At 41.8% G+C, this 18,959-nt stretch overlaps 1 protein-coding gene across 2 annotated transcripts in view; it reads right to left on the reverse strand.

The window, feature by feature from the left end:
• The window catches only part of NARS2 (asparaginyl-tRNA synthetase 2, mitochondrial), a 95,530-nt gene that overhangs the window by 6,850 nt on the left and 69,721 nt on the right, over window positions 1-18,959 (reverse strand). For both annotated transcript variants that reach the window (XM_080913269.1, XM_080913268.1), the window contains one exon: window positions 15,213-15,350. In XM_080913269.1, coding sequence (XP_080769395.1) covers window positions 15,213-15,350 — 138 coding nt within the window. The remainder of the gene's footprint in view (window positions 1-15,212; window positions 15,351-18,959) is intronic.

Genomic DNA, 18,959 nt, shown 5'->3' on the forward strand with positions numbered 1-18,959 from the left:
TTTTTCTGTTCATGTTCTCTGTTTCAATATCAAATTAGTATTATAATAATGCAGTAAGTTATAGGCAGAGTTCTTCTCCCTTACGTTATTAGTGTGATTATCAAAAATTCAAGGAAAAGTCTTGCAAGCAATACCTACCATCAAGAACAAGGAGAAACAGCAGAGAAGAGAAAGACCTAAGTGAGTTCTGACGAACAGTATTTGGATGGAGTAAAGGCCCCATGTGAAGAAGGCAGTACATTACAGATTTGTGTATAATAAGATTTAGAGGAATTAAATCCTAAAAAAATATTTATCTTGTATGTGTGCATACTTTACCGACATGTACATATGTGCCTGGTGCATCCCGTGGTTATAAGAAGATATGGGATCCCCAAGACTTATGGTTGAGAGCCACTAGGTGAATACTGGGAATGGAACCCATGTCTTCTCTAACTCCATTCTCTCCAGCCTCCATTCTTTTTGGAAAAGAATCTGTATAACCTGGCTTGCCCAGAACTAGTCATGCAGGTTAGACTGACCTCAAAATGTGGCTTTGAACTTCAGTGATCATTTTGTCTCTGCCTCCCAAGTGCTGTGCCAGCAGCAAAAACCACTGTGCTGGCTCTACAGTAAGCACTGTTTAGGGACAGGATTCCCAGGAAAGTTTGTCTCTACTCCAGACCAGGAAAGGGCAAGGGGCTAGGATTAGGTGACCTGGCTACATCAGTCTGGTAACCATATATTTATACGTATGATGCAACAGTCTCTTCTCTTTGAGTATCATTGAAGGAACTACTAAATTAATATAAAAGGTATGCAACAGCTGAAGAACAGGGCACACATAAACTTGAGTTGATAAAGCTCATAACATCTGTTATACAATATACTTGTTTGAGGGGAAACAATTCTTAAGTTGTAGTGTTTCCAAAGACAACATGAACTAGAAACAATGTACACTGGGTTGTCAGTAAAAACTCATCTGAGTACTGCATACATAATGTAAAGAGAAATTAATTATATAATTCTATATTTATAGTTTTGAGACAGGGTCATAATGTGTAGCTCAGGCTTGCCTGGAACTTGCTATGTAGACCAGGCTAGCCTAGAACTCACAGACATCCACTTGCTTCTAGTTCCCAAATGCTGCTCCAAATGCATGGACCATAATGCCTGGCTAATTATCTATTTTATATTTTTGAATTTTGTAAATTTTCCACAATATTAAACAAAATAAAAAGGTACCATCTTGAGCAAAAGAGCATTAATAATTTCTTCTGAAATCATGGGCTTAATTACTATCATAAGCTCAACATTAGAATAGAACCACTGTCTATATTCAAGTGCAAACCCCTAATATTCTATAAATAAATGAGCACAAAATGATCAAATCATGTTTTCTTTTTTATATTTTGATCATAAAATAAGAGTTATGAGGTATTAAAATCACTGACCAGTAGGCAAATACAGTTAGACTTCAGCATGTTCTTCAGTTTTCTTACACACGTAATGAATATGTTAGAGATCAAATTATATTTGAAAAATTCTAATTCCAACATCTTAAGTTTTAAAAAGAAATCTCTTGGCAGTAAAATCACTTTACATATTTTAGATGTCTCAACAGCTACATAGCTTCATTGTTTAGAAGTATAATCTTTGCTAGATGTGATGGCACACACCTTGTAATCTCAGCACTCAGAAAGCAGAGACTGAGGAGCCCTGTACCTAGCCCACGAGTTGGACTATTAAATCTGCAGCTGTGGGCTCAGAAGCTACAGCTGAAGCCTTCACACATGTATGAAGTAGAGTGAGACTGAGGATGCCAATGGCAACCTCTGGCCTCCATATGCACACATGTTCACACATACACAACCACCTGCCTCACAACCTCCCCACATACACATCTGAATATACACAAATACAACCAACACACACACACACACACTCACAGCTTCATTTGGTCTATGCTAGGTGTGAACTCACTATGTAGCTGTGAGGATGGCTTAGACTCCTGATCCGGAGGTCTCCACCCTTAGAGGCTGGACTGCAGCTGTGTACCTCTAAATCCTGTACTCAGGGAAGATGGAGCAGAGCACACCGCATGCCTGCCAAGTACTCAGCTTTCTCAGGGTATGTAACTCTTTTTGTTGGACATGACTAATGAAAGCAAAAATTTCCTTTTTTCTCTTGCTGGGGAACTGAATGGGGACCGCGTACATTTACTCTGTAACTGTGCTTGCTACATTCTAAAAGTGAAAAAAAAAATCCTTAATTTTTGTATGTCATAGGTATCAAGAATTATTTAATTAATTGAAAAAGTACAAATTAAAACAGTGAAATACCTGTTTTTCCAGTCTCTTATCTTGATAAAAAAGTAAAAGACATAAGCAACATGAAAGAGAGCTGACAGAGCAATGCCCCCACACTCCTGAAACAGATTCCAGGTCAGCGAGTTGGCTACAGACAACCTAGACGTAACATGCAATATCCTGAGTCAGCAACAACCCTAGCAACTAGTCTTACAGAACAAAGACACAAAGATTGACGTGGACCTGCAGGGCACTAACGCCGTATCAAGTCCAGTAACAAAACTCAAGTGTGATCAGCAAGACACTTAAATACATTTTAGGCATGGAAGAAAGATTGTTATCAACATAAGGAAATTGTTAACGGAATTCCATTTTTATAGGAACATAGGTTTTAAGGTTTATTTGTATTTTCTTACTTTCTACACTTGTCAGAGAAAACAGAAAAAAACTTATAATAGAGGAAAATGACTGTGCTTCAGCTTGTAGTCCTTAATTACTGGTGGTGCTTATTTTAACTTTAGATTGATGTATCTGAGTGTCTTGCTGGCATGTACGTATGTGTAGCGCTGCACATCTGGTGCCTGCAGAGGTTGGAAGAGGTCAGTGGATCCCTGGAACTGAAGTTATAAACGGCTGAGAACCGCCAGGTGGGTGCAGGGAATTGAACTTGTGTCCTCTGCAATAGCAACTTCCCTGAGCACCTATTTCTGTTTTAGAAAGTTCATCTGCAATCTGTATTACCTTGTGACTTAATTCTTTGGGTGTTTTTAAAAACAATTATTTTGTGTGGTTATGAATATGCATGATATATATTTATCTCCACAATTACTTGGAAGAACTAAACTAGGAAAATTCTATGTAAGAAGAGTGGCATTAATCCCTGTTATATTGCAAGAACATACAAAAATCAATAACCTGAACTGAAAAGACAACTGTCTTTTCATGAGAAAAGCACCTGTGCAGGTGAGAGAAGCGGGTGGAGTGAGGCCCCAGTGGGCTGTTCTGCTTTTGCAGGAACATATAACCCAACAGCAGTCTCTGCTTGGTCTTGATGCAAATATAACTAAAACAAACAGAAAACATACCTCTGGGATCTCAGCACTCTTCACAGAACTAAATTATAATAATTATGGATTTAGTTTTTTGTTTTACAATTCTATTTTTCAACAGAAGCATAGAAGACTAATGCTTATCTTTGATTGCACACCTCTTGAGACTCGAGTTCACTGGAGTCACAGTGTAACCGCAGCACTCCTTAGGCATTCTGGGTGGTTTTTATTTATCTGGAACATAGCAATTGCAGCAGTCACCTTTAGCCTTTCACTCTTATGTATGTGTGCCTCCCCCCTGCCCCCCTTTTACAGGAGCCAAAGGGCATAGAAAACTCTGGAGCTACATGCAGTGAGTCACCTAAAGTGGGTGTTGGGAACTGAAGTTGTAAGAGCAGCAAGCACTCTTAGTCACTGAGCCATCTCATTAGCTCATGAATCACCTTTAAAACTTACACCATGGCATTACACTCATGCATACTTAAAAATGCCTAGTCCTGATATGTTCAACCACTTTGCATTAACTATTATGAAATTGAGGTAATACAGGCTATATGAGAACAGGCTAGAAGTCGGCTATAATCCTAAACTCCATGGTTTTTCAAGTCTCAGCATTAATAACATCCTTGGCTGGATAATTTTTAGTTTTAAGGGCCTGAAGTATGTACTTAGAACTTTATTTTCCCTTCGGTGCTGGGGGTGGAAGTTAGGGTCTCTATGCGCTCTACCAGCAGGCTGCAGTCAGCCCGCTGTCAGGCACTTAACAGCACGATTGGCTCCCGCCCACTAGACGTCAGATACTCTACCGCCTCGTGTGTCAAACCTAAGTATCTCCAGGCATTGCTAAATGACATCAAGAGGCTAGAGAAAGGGAGTGTATCAATCCTAACTAAAACTTACCAGTTTATGGGCTGCCAAGAAAGAGGTGCTTGTTGCTAAGCAGAATGACCCCAGTTTGATCCAGAATCCACACGGTGGAAGGAAAAAACTAATTTTGTCAAGTTGCTCTTTGACCTCCATATATGTGCCATGACCTATGCATATATGTACACATAAAAGATAAATGTAAAAAACTACTTGTTTACAATGACTCTGCCTTTTTAAACTGTCCTGGAGTTGAGAGAAAAGTCTTTAAAAGTTTTGGAGCAGTCAGTATAAAAGAATATAGAAATCTGTTTAAAAAGCACATGTGAAAAATACTATGTCACTTCTGCTTATAATCCTTTGGCTAATGCAATTCACATGACAAGGCTCATGTCAACAGTGGGAAAGTGTAATGCACACTGAGGGAGGAGCAGAGGTTGTGAGTAGCTTGTGTGTGCACTGCTCACTCCTCATCTTTCGCGTGTACTGCTCCAACTCCTTCTTCTCTACTACAATGAAGGTCAGAATAGTCATTCTCTCATTTTCCTCCATCAGACCACAAGAAAAATACAAAGTACCATAAATAACCACAGTTTAGAATCATTATCAAAAGTACTGACAGTAGATGACCACAAACAATCCTCACAACTATTTTCGATGTGCCACCTGTAAAGGTGGCTCCGAGACTAGCCTGTTAACATCTCTTATCTACCCAGTCAGCTAGATTTTGGCGGTATGCCCTAAACCAGTTAGAGCACTGGTTCTCAACCTGTGGGTACAGGGGTCCCATAACTGATACCCTGCACATCAGATATTTACATTTATAGAATTCATAACAGTAGAAAATTACAGTTATGAAGCAGCAAAAAATATATTTTGGCTGGGAGTCACCACACATGAGAACATGTATGAAAGAGGTTGGTGGGAGTCACCACACATGAGAACATGTATGAAAGAGGAAGGGCGAAAGCCACTGAGCTATAGTACATCATCAGAAGCTGCAAATTTTGAAAACTGTCTTCAAAAAATATCTACATCTTAATTATGCAGCACACTTATTTCTGCTTTTAAATCCACTGTGACTCCGAACAACAAATGAATGGTACAGGAGCCTCGGTGTGCGCTGTTAGTCTTCCGAGGAATTTATCAAATCAGACAAATTTAGCCCATAACCTTGAATTCTTAAATATCCTCTGTATTAACAATCATTTTACTTTAGAGAACAGAATACAGGATCAGAAAACAAAACACTGGTGTAGAGCTGGTAGTTTTGGATCAAGAATTGGAGCTGATCATCTCATTAAAGATTTGCCAGCTGCAGAAAAAAAATGTCACTTCAAAGGTGACCTAGTTTGAGTCCTTTAGGTATAAATCCCCATTGTATTTCTTTGAAGCCTAGAATTTTTTTTATTAAATTTATTTATTTATTTATTCACTTACAACCCAACACCAGGTCTTCCTCACCTCCCAGTACTCCCTCATGCGAGTCCTCCCGCGTTCCTCTCAGAAGGGGAAGCCCCCCTCTGGGTGTCTACCCCTCCACCCCCAAACCCATCAAGGACTAGGCACATCCTCTCTGAAGGCAGACAAGGCTGTCCACGTAGGGGTGTGGGATCCACAGGCAGGCGAGAAACAAGCTGGGGAACAGCTCCTGCTCTTCAGGGACACACATGAAGACCAAGCTGCCCGTCTGCCAGATCCAGCCAGTCCTCCTCTGTGATTGGTGATTCAGTCTCTGGAAGTCCCCAGTGGTCCTAGTTAGTTGACTGTTGGTCTTCCTGTGGAGTCCCTGTTCTCTTCAGGTCCCACCATCTTTGTCCCAACTCCTCTGTAAGACTTGCTGAGCTCCATCGACTGTTTGCGTGTGAGTCTCTGCATCTGTCCACTGGTTGTTGAGTGGAGCCTCTCAGAGGACAGTTATGCTAGGTTCCTGTCATGCACTTCCTTTTAGGTCTGGGTTAACCTCACGTATTTTCTAGAGCCATCCATATGCCTGTGAGATACACAATGTCCTTGCTTTTAATGCAGCCTGGAAATTTTAATGGTGGAAGCACCTTGGCTCTGCTGCCCACTCATTCTCTTGTTAAGGAGATATCAGAGGCCACAGGCATACTCTCTGCACATTTCCCAAACTCCCAGCTTAAACAAACCTGCTTCACTCTCTTCATCTTCTAGGTCCTGACTGCTTCCTGGCACATCTTCCTCCATGGGTGTGAGTTTGGATTCTGCTTAGTTACACAGCTGCAGCAGAAAGCTGTCTCGAAATAATTCATGTTGGTATTCAAGCTGAGCAAACCCTGGTTTCTATTTATGATGTTCCCTTCTGACTCTTACTCTTTGATTCCAATCAGTGTACTCAAAACTTCAATTTTCAATTAAAAATAATAGGCTAATAAACAGGAACAAAGCTTTTGGTTTATAATTCTTCTATGCTATGTTCAGGAAATGGAAAAGTGTAACGTCCTTCCTTCTGTTGCTCTTAGAAAGAAGGTAGAATGAGAAAATATTCTCCAGACGCCACAGGCAGAAGATGCAGATGGGCTGGCAGACGGCAGGGGCTGAAGTTAGTTATTTCTTATGGATCAAGAATCAGTCTTATTACTTGTGCTAAACAGGCAAAGTTTTATAGCTCACAAAGATACTAATGGTTTCAAAGAATTTTCACCTTGTCTCAAAAATGCTCCCATTCCCTCAGGGCCAAGGTAATTACCACCCTTCTCTTTCCTCGGGGAGTTCTAAGTTCCAAGCTAGCCAGCAGAAATGAGCTGAGAAGTATATAAACAAACAAGTTATCTGAGTTCTTCCTCTGAGAGAAAGGAAATCATTTCCGTAAATACCTCCTTTAGAATTAAAAGTTCAACTTTTGGGAACCACCTGTGACTCACCCTTAGTCCTCCCTCTGTCTTCCAGTTCAGTTCATAGACCACCACTAGGTCTTTAGAATAGTGTGTGTGTGTGTGTGTGTGTGTGTGTGTGTGCGCGCGCGCGTGCACTCGAGCGTGCATGCGCACTTGCGAGTGTGTAACTAGGAGTTGTTTGTTCTTCCTTCCACTCAGCCTGTCAGGCTTTGGTGGCAAGTACCTTTACCCATTGAGCCGTCTTCCTGGTACCTCTAATATTGTTGCAGAGTTTGGTTTGCAAAGCTAAGTAGACACTTTCAGAAACCATTTGCAGTGATAAGAATAGCATTTCCCACCGAAGCAAAATTACTTAAAATATTAACATCACATATAAAAGTATACAAATAAATTGCCTAGTTCTTTAGCTTTTATAAAGTGAACACACTGTGTCACCAACGTAGATCAAAAAGCAAAACAAGATTAACACTTCTAAAAGCCCTCTGTGCCTTTTGTTAACACACCCACAAGGAATGACTCCATTCTTGACTACGAACATACGTGGTGAAGTTGCTTTTCTGAACGCTGTGTGAACAGCACAGAGCTGTGGAGTTTGGGTCCACTGAAGGCTGCCTTTGTGAGGCTCTCCTGCTGACATCTTTACTCTGCTGGGCTGTGGCCACTGGGATGCAGTTCATTTTCTCAGCCAAGAAGGCTCATTGATTGATGGAGTCTTTTATTCTCACTGCTATATCCTGTCACACAATGCTAGTGGTGCTATGAGAATTGAATATGATTTCTGTCTCCAAGGGTCTGAATAAGGATTTGATCTACAGATGCTACTGAAGAAGCAGATGGTAGACACCCAGTAGAAGGTTGTCAGTTCACAGAAGTGTAACACATTTCTCCAGTGACTTCTGTAATAGTTCTCCCAAGAATTCAGACAAAAAATACAGTCAAGGACTCAGTCAGGAGCTGCAGTGGCTAGAGGGCGTTTGTGCTATATTCTGGCGAAGAACATGGCTGCATTCTGAGACCCCGTGTCCTGAGACCCCGTGTAGAGCTGAATTTAAAGTAACGGATTAATATCTTTGTCAGAGGAAATTTCAAGATAGCATAGCAGTCAGGCTGTGGTGTGGCTGCTGCTCACTGGTCTTAGATCTAAGGGGGAAAAGCACAAAGTAGAACATAAGCATGTGACAGTGTGGAGTTTGCTCAGAAGTGCGTGGCCAGGTTAAAAGCTGCAGGCGGCAGCAGTGAACACTCCAACACACCTGCAGTTGCTGAAGAGAAGCCTCCTCTCTGCCTCCTGACTGCGGACAAGGTGAGCAGCAGCCCCACTCTTGTCAGACCTTCACCACTAAGAAATGTGTTCTCTCAAAGTATAAGCAACACAAAGCTCTCTTTTCCAAGCTGCTGTCTGTCAGGCATTTTGTCACAATGATGAGAAAATTAACACCTGTCCTGCTCCTGAAAGTTTAGTTATTTAGTGAGATGATATGGTCATTCCTTTACTCTGAACTACTCCTTTTATGTGCACTGGTATTTTGCCCGCTGTGTGTCTGTGTAAGGTCTCAGATCCCCTGCAACTTGAGTGATAGGCAGTTGTGAGCTGTCTTGTGGGAGACACGAACTGAACCTGGGACCTCTGGACCAGCAGTCAGTGCCCTTAACCACTGAGCCATCTCTCCAGCCTGCAGTGCAACTTCCTTTACAGTCCTATTTTACCTGAAGGCATAAAGGACGTCTGCAGTCTCTCTTCTATCTACTGCTTTATTAAACTCACTGTTTATACGGAAATGAGATGAGAGAGAAACAGAAGAGCAATAAAAAGAGTCTCTCTCTCTCTCTCTCTCTCTCTCTCTCTCTTTCTCACACACACACACACACACACACACTTGTATATTCCCTATCCCTATCATTATAAAGAACCCGGAAGCTTTCTGAGACAGGCTGCAGTGCATACTTTTACTTGATCTAAATTGCCAGGGAAATCATTAGTCCTCACTAAGTAAAATTAGCAATTTCTTCACTATTTCTGTTGATTCAAGGATCAAGTTATTTTTGACATAGCTCAGTTCATTAGGCTCGGGAAATTCACTGGATATTCCTTGGTTGCCTGTCCAAGTGACTTCGCAGTATATAATTCTCTGAGAGTCCATGGAGGTTTCACCATTTCTGATGTCCTCCCATGTTAATAAAAGCACTATGACATGGTCTTGACCTATCTCTAACACTACCGGCTGGTCCTGACCTATCTCACCCAGCTGATGGATGGAAGTTATGAATGAATATTCTCTGAGAAGCCGTTCATAATAGCTGCATATTTTTCACTTGCATTTAGGGTATTTGACCAATGTCCCAGACCCAAGAGCACGTGGCCTTTTCTATGTTTCCTTAGATTCATTATATGAGGCCTTCAAATGACAAAATTATACACTGTAATTTATGTGTTACCCTTATATATGTCAGAAAAAAGAAACGGGTTACATGAAATCAGAGGCTTTCAGAGATGCCTCCCAGAGTCTAACCCATTCTCTGACTGTGAGGAGAGAGATACTAAGGTGCCTTCAGTGACTTGTGATAAGTTGTACAAGTGTTAGAGTTCAAACCTCCAGCTCTCTTGCTGCAGTCTGCATATCTGCATTTCACTGGAAAAGGTGGAAGAAAATAAATGAACACCTGACTGTGGGAACACCAGTTTTCTATTACTACAGCCCAAAGTTTTAAAAACAGGTTAAATATTTCTCTATCATCATCTTTCACTTGTCTGGAGAAAATATCATTAAAACTCCTCTGTGTTACTGTTTTTTGTTTGTTTGGTTGGTTTTGCTTATCTGTAGGGTTGGGGTAGGGATAGTGAGATGTAATCACTCGATAGACTAGCTTTCAACTCAGGAAGCTCTTCTATCTTAGCCTCCCAACTGCACGAGCAAGCCACCATGCACACCTTCACAACTGTTTTACTTTCTTAAGAGTTTACTGAATCTTGTAGTTTGCTTAGTGTTTTTGTGCGACATACTATGATAAGAAGCGTCATGAGAGAAAGGGTTTGTTTCATCTTAACTCTGCAGGTCACAGTGGATACCTGAGAGATGGCAGGGCAGTGTCAGGGAACATGGCAGAGAGCTGCTTACGGGCTTGCTCCCTAGCGTCTGCTGAACCAGCCTTTCCTTTGTTCTTTCACTTTTCTGTCTCCTGTGTTAGCTTTCTTCTTAAAAGTTAACATTTTTATTTATTTATTTTTATGTATATGGGTGTTTTCCCTATATGTGTACCTGATGCCTGTGGAAGCCAGGAGAAGGCATTGGATTCCCTGGGCCTGAAGTTGTGAGCCGCTATGTAGGTGCTGGGAATTGAATCTGGGTCCTCTAAGAGCAGCTAGTGCTCTTAACCAATGAGCCATCTTGCCAGCCCAGATAGTTTTTAAACAGCCTAGGATCCCTTGCCTATGAAAGGATAAAAAATAGAGCCTAACCCCTTCACGGACCCCAAGCTACCTCACTCTAAAGGAGCCTTAACCCCTGCGCCTAAGAAGCCCTAAATACCTCAAATTCTAGACCCTCCTCTCTGCCAGTAAGCAGATATAAGGTCACATTCCTTGCTGTTCCAGAGCCGCTATCTGTATGAAACTGGGTGAAAGGGCGTAGGACTGGCCCTTGGATATGCAAGCCGGGCCTAGTAAGTTAACAGGAGATAAGTTAACAGCTTACCTGTCTTCTGCAAACTGCTTGCACCATAGAACGCCCCCCCCCATCCCCACCCTAGTGACTTATCCTAAGTGTCATTGTCACCCCCACCCAGGAGACTGTAAGACTACACAAATATAGACCTCCAAGACTATAGGGAACTGATTGGTCCCCAGAGTGTGGGCTTAGATGGTTTACAATGATTGGCCTAGAAAGCGCTGGCTTAGATAATTTAAAATGATTGGTTTATGATTCGTGGGCTTTGCTATGATTGGTTTGTGATTCGCAGGCTTTGTTGTGAATCCTATAAAAGCACTTGGGGTCCGCAGTTCTCTACCCTTGCGTGGCGTATGAATGTGGGCCCCAGAATGCTTGGAATAAAAATCCTCTTGCAGTTTGCATCAAGATCACGTCTTGTGAGTGATTTGGGGGTGTCGCCTCTCCCGGGACGAAGCATGGGGGTCCTCACTTTGAGGGTCTTTCACCTAGAGATGGTACTTTACAGTGGACTGGGCCTGCCTATATCTATTAGCAATCAAGAATGCCCCACACACATGCCCAAAGGCCAATCTGATGGAAGCAATCTCCTGATGGAGACTTCCCCCAGATAACCATGGGCTGTCTACTTGACAGCTGAAGCTAACTATGAGGAATTTCTTGCATAAACTCTGGCAAACCTGTCCCACTGAAAGAAATACAGTATTAATTCATATACCCCAAGGCTTGTACATTCGCTACTCAAGTTTTCAGGAGTAGAAACAGGCACTTTTTTCGGGGGTGGGTTGGGGTGGGGGTAGGAGGCTGTAACATAAATGCTACTATCTATGGCTAATGTAACTATCTTGGTTAAATGTAGATATGTTAGTTAAATAATGTGGTAATGAGAAGCTATATGCATATATTCAAAATTATGGAGGTACACTAAAGTCTTGTTATAGCCCTTGTATGATCTGAGGCATTGTCAAAGAGAATGCTGGCCTCCTGGAATGTACAAAGGTAAGAAAGACACATAGAGCATTACTATCTCCTCAGGACTCAGATGACAGCACACTAACACACACACACACACACACACACACACACACACACACACACACGAACACCGGTCACTACAGTGTCACACACACGGACACTGGGCACTACGGTGTCACACATATGGACACTGGACATTACAGTGTCACACACACAGACACTGGACACTACAGTATCTTTCACAATAAAGTTATCACAAGTTAAAATGGAAGAGAGACAACATCATACTTACTAATTTCCTGCTACTCCAAACAGTAATTCACACTTTCTATACATTACCAATCCTCAGGCCTAGATAGTCAGTCCTACCTAGAACCCTGACTGAAACTTTCTGAAAGATCCAACTAGAAATTCCCAGCTGGGTCAGTCCAACTACTAGGAACTGAGAATGATCATAAACATGTACAGCTTAATTAAAATTCAAAGGGATTCAGTGTCTTGCCTAAGACCAGTCGCATAGTTTATTTTTATTGCTGCTGTTTGTCTTATTGAGACAGCGTCTCACTATGTTGCCCGTGGCTAACTTGGAACTCACTATGTAGATCATGCTAGCCTTGAAGTCATAGATCTGCCTACCTCTGTCTCCCAGCGCTGGGATTAAAAGTATGTACCACCACGCTTAGCTCAATCACATATGTAAAACACACAACTGTAACTTGAACCCAAGAGTATGTAACTCTGGGCCATTATATTTTCTTTTATATCATTGCTATTGCTCAAGAAATTTATAGTAAAAGTTCCTAGCCAACTGGCCCCATTTTCCTTAACAAATCAAGTTACTATGCATTTGCGCTCACCCTGAGCCTAAAACTTTGATGGTTTGTATTCATCCAATGGCCTGTCCCTACACAAAATAGATTATTAGATACTTGTCATGTCCTTGCACTAGGCCTGAGGCGCTATCTGTCAATAAGTAACAAAGAGATCTGTGGGTGCTCTAGACAAAGGAAAGCCATCAATTAAGTAGTGACTCATGTGAGTAAAAAAAATCCTGTGTTAAAAGTCAGAATGGATGAAGAGTCAGTAGCTTGTAATGTCCAGCCTGGCAAAGATGCTCATTGATAAAACAGTGGTATGGGTGTTTTGGCGGTAACCGATCACTTTCTCACTGACTTTAAGGTTCATGGCCAAGAACCTGTAGCTATGGAAATAATGACCTCCTACTACAAGGTTGCTAATGGATAAAATTGTCTTTTAAACACAAGCTTCACACCCATAGAGAGGTGCAGTGATCAGGCCTCACCAGTGAAGCTTCTCTTTGCAGTGGACAGTGGTTAATACAGAGACACACAACTGGTCAAAGTGCAGAGAACAGGCGTCTGTGGACTGCTCAGCACCAACCAGGACAGGGGTATCACAGTCAGGGACCATCATGGACAAGGATGTGAGAGTTTGAGCATAGACTACTGTGAAATGCTGTCCTCTGGATATGACAGTGCCACTGTACTTATAAACTCATAGCAGCTGTGATTACCAGCACACGACTAAGAGTTCTCTTTTGAGTTTTGGGCCAGCCTACTCTACACATTGAGTTCAGATTTTTTATTAAGACCCTACTGAAAGGAAGGAAGAAGAAGAACAGATAGAATAGGACTAGAAGGGAGAGAGTCGTCATGCACTCAGTTCTGGTCACCGCCTTTGACAAGCCTTTAGCATTACATAGCAACTAACGAGGCAGATGAGATGGCTCAGGGGATACAGGTGCTCACCAGTAAGGCTGATGCCCGAGGTGGATCTCCTGAGTTCCACACAGTAAACTCTACACACTTACAATGACATGCATGTGTACCTTCTGATAAATAAATGTAATAATAATAGCAATTAAAACAATAACGATATGAGCCCAGAAGTTTAAAGAGAAGCTGAATTTAAGGTGAATTTCTAATTATGTGAAAACAAAGGATAAGCTATTGGAACATATGAAACTACCTGGGCAAGAGCAAAGAAAATGTAGGATTAGACTTAAGGAATTCCAACATCTGATAAACTTGGAGAAAAAAAATCTGTAGAGAGATTAATTAGAGTGACCAGTGAAGAGAGAGAGGACATGAAAGGACAGGACACCACACACCCATGGATAAGAGGGTTTTAAGAACAGGAAGATGCAGACAGGTCAAATCAAAAAGATTTCTGAAAGTCCCTGGGCTTAATGACATGAAGATCACCACTGAGCTGAACAGGAGCAGCTGTAGTAGGTGGCAGAAGAGGAAACTGTGTCCCAGTAACAAAAAGGAGCAGAAAATGTGGCTGTCCGAAGGGGAGAACAAGCAGACAGGGCGCAATCCGGAGGGAGAGTGAAGACCAAGAAAGTTACATTTAAACAGGAAACAGACACATTGCTATAAAGTGTTACCGATTCTCCACTTGCTACACAGACTCTGAATCAGGGTCCCGCTGCCTGGGCAGCCCCATTAAGAGTTAAGTCTTTATACAGAGAAGGAAGGACTCAATCAGAGGACTTACCATAGTATAGAATGGAGTACAATGAGAAATACTACACTGAGGGGCAGAACATGAGAATGTACCACGTAACTGTGGGGTAGGGACAGTAGAGCTAAATCATCTTTGTAAGTTTTCCTTTGTAAATAGAGAAAACAAGTTTCTTGGCAAAATTGCTGACTGCAGTCTGTGACAAATACTGTCTTATAACATTGTAGAAGAAAGCAGGAAACTTTCATTCAGATATCTATACATACCTAAGACAAGGGTGTTTTGCTTACTTGTGGGCTACAATATAAACTTCGTTTTCTACAAGTAAATGGTGAGATACTGGACAACAAAATTTAGGGTTTTAACCTATTTTGAGATAAACATATTTGTCTTACAGATATAACTAATAATGTAACATATAAAACAATTAAACAAGTCTCTTTCTTATAAGTCAAAATATATTTTTATGTTATATCTCATTTTGTAAGCAGAAAATAAATTAGAAGAGAAAAATCAATTAGAAACAGAGTGAAGAGTCAGAGAACCAATCCATGCAGATAGAGAAGACAGATGAGGCCTGTGAGGGGACCTACTAAGAACCCTCCATCCCTCCACTACCTTCCCTCACTGTGTCTATATACAGCCCAGATGAAAGAACTCTAACCCAACTCTCCTGCCTGATCATGCCAGCAGTGTTATCTGAGCTCCAGCAAGCTTTCTTTCCCAGGAGTCTCCCAATCTATACTGAACCTGACATCACCGTGGTGTTGTTACCCAGTGCTCTAGGCTACTTCCTGAACTCAGTTATTCAGAGAAAAGTGAAAGCAAAATGAAGCCCACTCACACTTGGATCTGCTAAACTAAGACCCTCTGTGAGAAAAATGAGAAGAATGTTTATAGGACATTGGGCTCTGTGGAAAGACTGATGGTATAACTTAAGAAAATATTTTTAAAGTTAATGAAATGAAACAAGGCAGGGAGGATGCAGACTCAGATGATGAACCATACTTAGAGCCTTCTTACTGTGTGCTGAGGACCATCTTCATTCTCCCGCATGTAGAAGGGCTTGAGTTCTGATGGATAGTTAATGACAAAGACTGGTATGTTGCCACAGTGTCTCACCAGGTACTTCTCATGTTCAGTTTGTAGATCAACACCCCACTGTAATGAGAAAACAAGAAGAAAGGGCTAAAATACACACGTGAAAATAGCTGTTCCAGTTCCAAGGGCTCTCTGCCCTTGGGGCTCAGTGATGTGTGCAGCTGCCTGCTGAGGTTACACAGCTGACTAAACCAAAGGGGAATGCTTGTAAGAAGAACAGCCAACGGCCTGGAAAGATGAAAGCTGAAATCAGTAGGAAAACACTATTGTTTCTGCCCCACCTCAGGGAGCAGCAGTCAGCAAGCACAGCACAGGCAAGAAAACAAAACACTTTCCAACAAGGATCAGACTGATACAGAATTTATGTTTTTTAAAATTAATATTGCCTAGAGCTTCTGCCCTAGTGACTATTTCTAAGTCTCAGGAAGTTAAATGATGGATGATAGGACTTCTAATACTGAGCCCATCTTTAGCAAATGGCTTTTCTCAGTGAAGTTCTATTTTAATAAAAGTTAACTCATATGCAAAATGTTCTTTGATGACTATGTAGTAATACTGTTCAGTCTATTTATTTAGTAACTACCACTGTGACTATTAAATTCCAGGTGGCCTTTTTAATATTGGATATAGTAGTAAAACAACAACAGCAAACCCTAATAACCAAACAAATAAGCAAACCCCAAAATGGAATCATTCTTGACTTCATGAAGCTTGATAGAAAACATCAAAGTAGAAATTTCACAAAGAATTAACTGACTTTAAGACCAACAAGTGCTGCTGGCTGGTGGTACACACCTATAGTGCCAGCCACTGAGGGGTAGACACAAGATCAGCATCAGCCTTAACATAGAAAGTCTGAGGCCAGCGGGACCACATGAGATCCAGCAAAGAAGCTCAAGTTGCTAACAAACTGTGTAAGAGCGCGTAACAGCTCCAGATGGGACTACTGTGAAACACTGTGTAAAGGCTTATTAGCATCATATTCGCACAGGTTGGGTAATACCCTACTCCTCAAACGTTTTAAACAAGAAGTTTAAACAAGACAGAGAATTAGGGAAAACTATTTTAGATTCATTTCTTTAAGAGAAATTCCTCTAACTAAATATAGACTGGCCTGCATATAAATGGTTAAAGATAAACAAAATTCGTAAAACTGCTCCTGATTTTATAAAGGTAAGTTAAAAAAAAATCACAATTTTATAATCCAGGTAATTTATTTGTATTACTGTTTTTTTCTGTTGAGGTCAGTATGACTTTGTTTGCAGTCTTGACCTCTCAGATGTCTGACTGGCCACAGAAAACACAGGGGTCTCCTGTGTGTTTGTATACTACAGACCAACAAGAGACAGAGGTCTGTACCAAATGAGCGTGCAAATAACTCAAAGCTGAATGACTGTGTCACTCATAGAGAAAGTATCATTGCACAAACAGTATTTTTCTCTACCATATCTCCATTTGGTGTCAATCAAAACATCTACTGGCAATCCAATTAGGAGAAAAAAAGGGAAATAAATATACCAGTTATGGGTAGTAAAGGAAGGGGAACGAAGGGGGAAAATAAAGAGTAAGAAAACATTATTTACCCAGACAGTGATGGTGCACACCTTTAATCCCAGCACTCAGGAGGCAGAGGCAGGTGAATGAATCTCTTGAGTTTGAGGCCAGCCTGGTCTTCCAGGATGGCCGGGGCTACAGAGAGAAACCCTGTGTCGGGGTGGGGGAGACAGACACCATTACTAGACTCCAGCCAGGGAAGCAGTTATGCTAACTGAAGATGGTCACCTCTCCCCTAGCTCCCCTAAAGCCAATCCTCCAGCCTTATCCCCAGCTCTGTAGCAAACTGCCTGCTGCAGCCACACCATGTTCTCACCAGTGGGTCACACAGATCTCTCACCTCCAACTTGTTACTTTATCCCAGCCTGCAAACTTAGTAGACACTCCCTGGGAATTCACAGGTCACCCCAGTCTCAGCTTGTACTGTGGCCTCTCATTACTCTCTCTACCTCCACTCCTAGAGGACTAAGCAGAGATCCTGGTGGAATGTCCTGCTTTCCTCTCCCGGGGACCCCCTCAGCCCCACCCTCGGATCACCCCTATTCCTTTGTTAGCTCTCAATACTTAGAAACACATTTGACCTGGAACCCTCAGTGGCCACACCTACCAGGATCCCTGAAGAACCAAACACCCACCCCACAAAGACCAGATATCATCAGCAACAATTACAATTTTCCCAATCCCAGATGGCTACATGCCAATGTAAAAACACATCAACAACAGCCAGAACACTTCTCCACTAGAGCCCATGGCAGGCCCTGAGTATTTTAGCTGAACCATATGACAAAGACCTTATAAAAAAAGATAGATGTTCTTAAAGAAGGAAGAAAAAAAATCCCTTAAAGAAATCTATAAATATACTAACAAGCAGCAGAAGGAAATGAATGAAACAGTTCAAGACCTGAAAGTGGAAATAGAATCAATAAAGAATCCCCAAATTAAGGAAAATCTGGAAATGAAAATTTTGGAAATGCAACAGGACCCTCACAGGTAAGCCTCACCATCAGAACACAGAGACGGAGATGAGAGTCTCAGGCACTGAAGACATGGTGTGGAGATGCTATAGCTGAATCTGCCAAGCAATGGGGAAGGGCAGAGCCCCACCTGCCTATCTCTTGTCATCAAAGGAAGCTTCTGGAACTTGGTTTAGGTTACATCTAATTGAGCTGTTGGTCAAAGGGGTCTCGTGGGAATCCCCAAATAACCCAGCTTAGGGCCCATCAGTTGCTCTCCACAAACCGATGGCAAGGCCCAACTGCTGGAGACAATGGTGATTGAAAGTGGAAAAGTCGAGCTGCTGTATATAAAGAACTTTCACCCTTAATTTCTGTCATCTTTGGTATAGAGGGTACTCTACAAGCTATAAAAACAAACAAATGTATAAATAAATATCAGCCCGACCATAAACCCTTGGATTGACAATGATGTCCTGCTTCGAGATACACTAATTCAATGGTGGCACAAAGCTTGCTGGAGTAACCAACCAATATCTATCTGATCTGACTGAAGGCCCACTCCACGAGCTGGAACCTATACCTGACACTGTTTGGTGACCAAAAATCTGAGAGTAAATAGCCCAGGGCTCTAGGGTAAAATATTACTGGTCTTAAAATGAATGCTAATGATGCTCATAGGTCAGGGCCTGGCTCGGCCATCATCAGAGAAGCTTCTTCCTGCAGATGGGAGCAAAGACAGAGACACAGCCAGACATTGTGCAGAAGCCTTGGAACACTCAGCCCAAAATGAGGTGTCCCCACCAAATCCCTGCCCTCAGGGCTCAGGGAACCTTGCAGAAGAGGAGGTGGAAAGAGTGTAAGAACCAGAAAGGATGGAGGACTCGAGAAAACAAGGTGTAAATCAACATGATCAAAGCTCACTGAGCGAGAGCCTGAGCAGCAGGCACAGGTCTGCGCTCGGTCTGCAGCACATGCAGTGTGTCTGTGGGAGTCTGAAGAGCATGGGCGAGTGGGCCTGTTTCCCATGTCTTCTCTTGGACTTTGTTTTGTCCAGTTTCAATATATTAGTTTTTGTTTTATGTTATTATGTTTTATTTTATTATTATCTCTTAAAAACCAATTTGTTTTATAAGAGACGCAAAGGGTATAAATCCAGATG

Source organism: Micromys minutus (genome assembly GCF_963924665.1).
Source record: "Micromys minutus genome assembly, chromosome: 2".
NCBI lineage: Eukaryota > Metazoa > Chordata > Mammalia > Rodentia > Muridae > Micromys > Micromys minutus.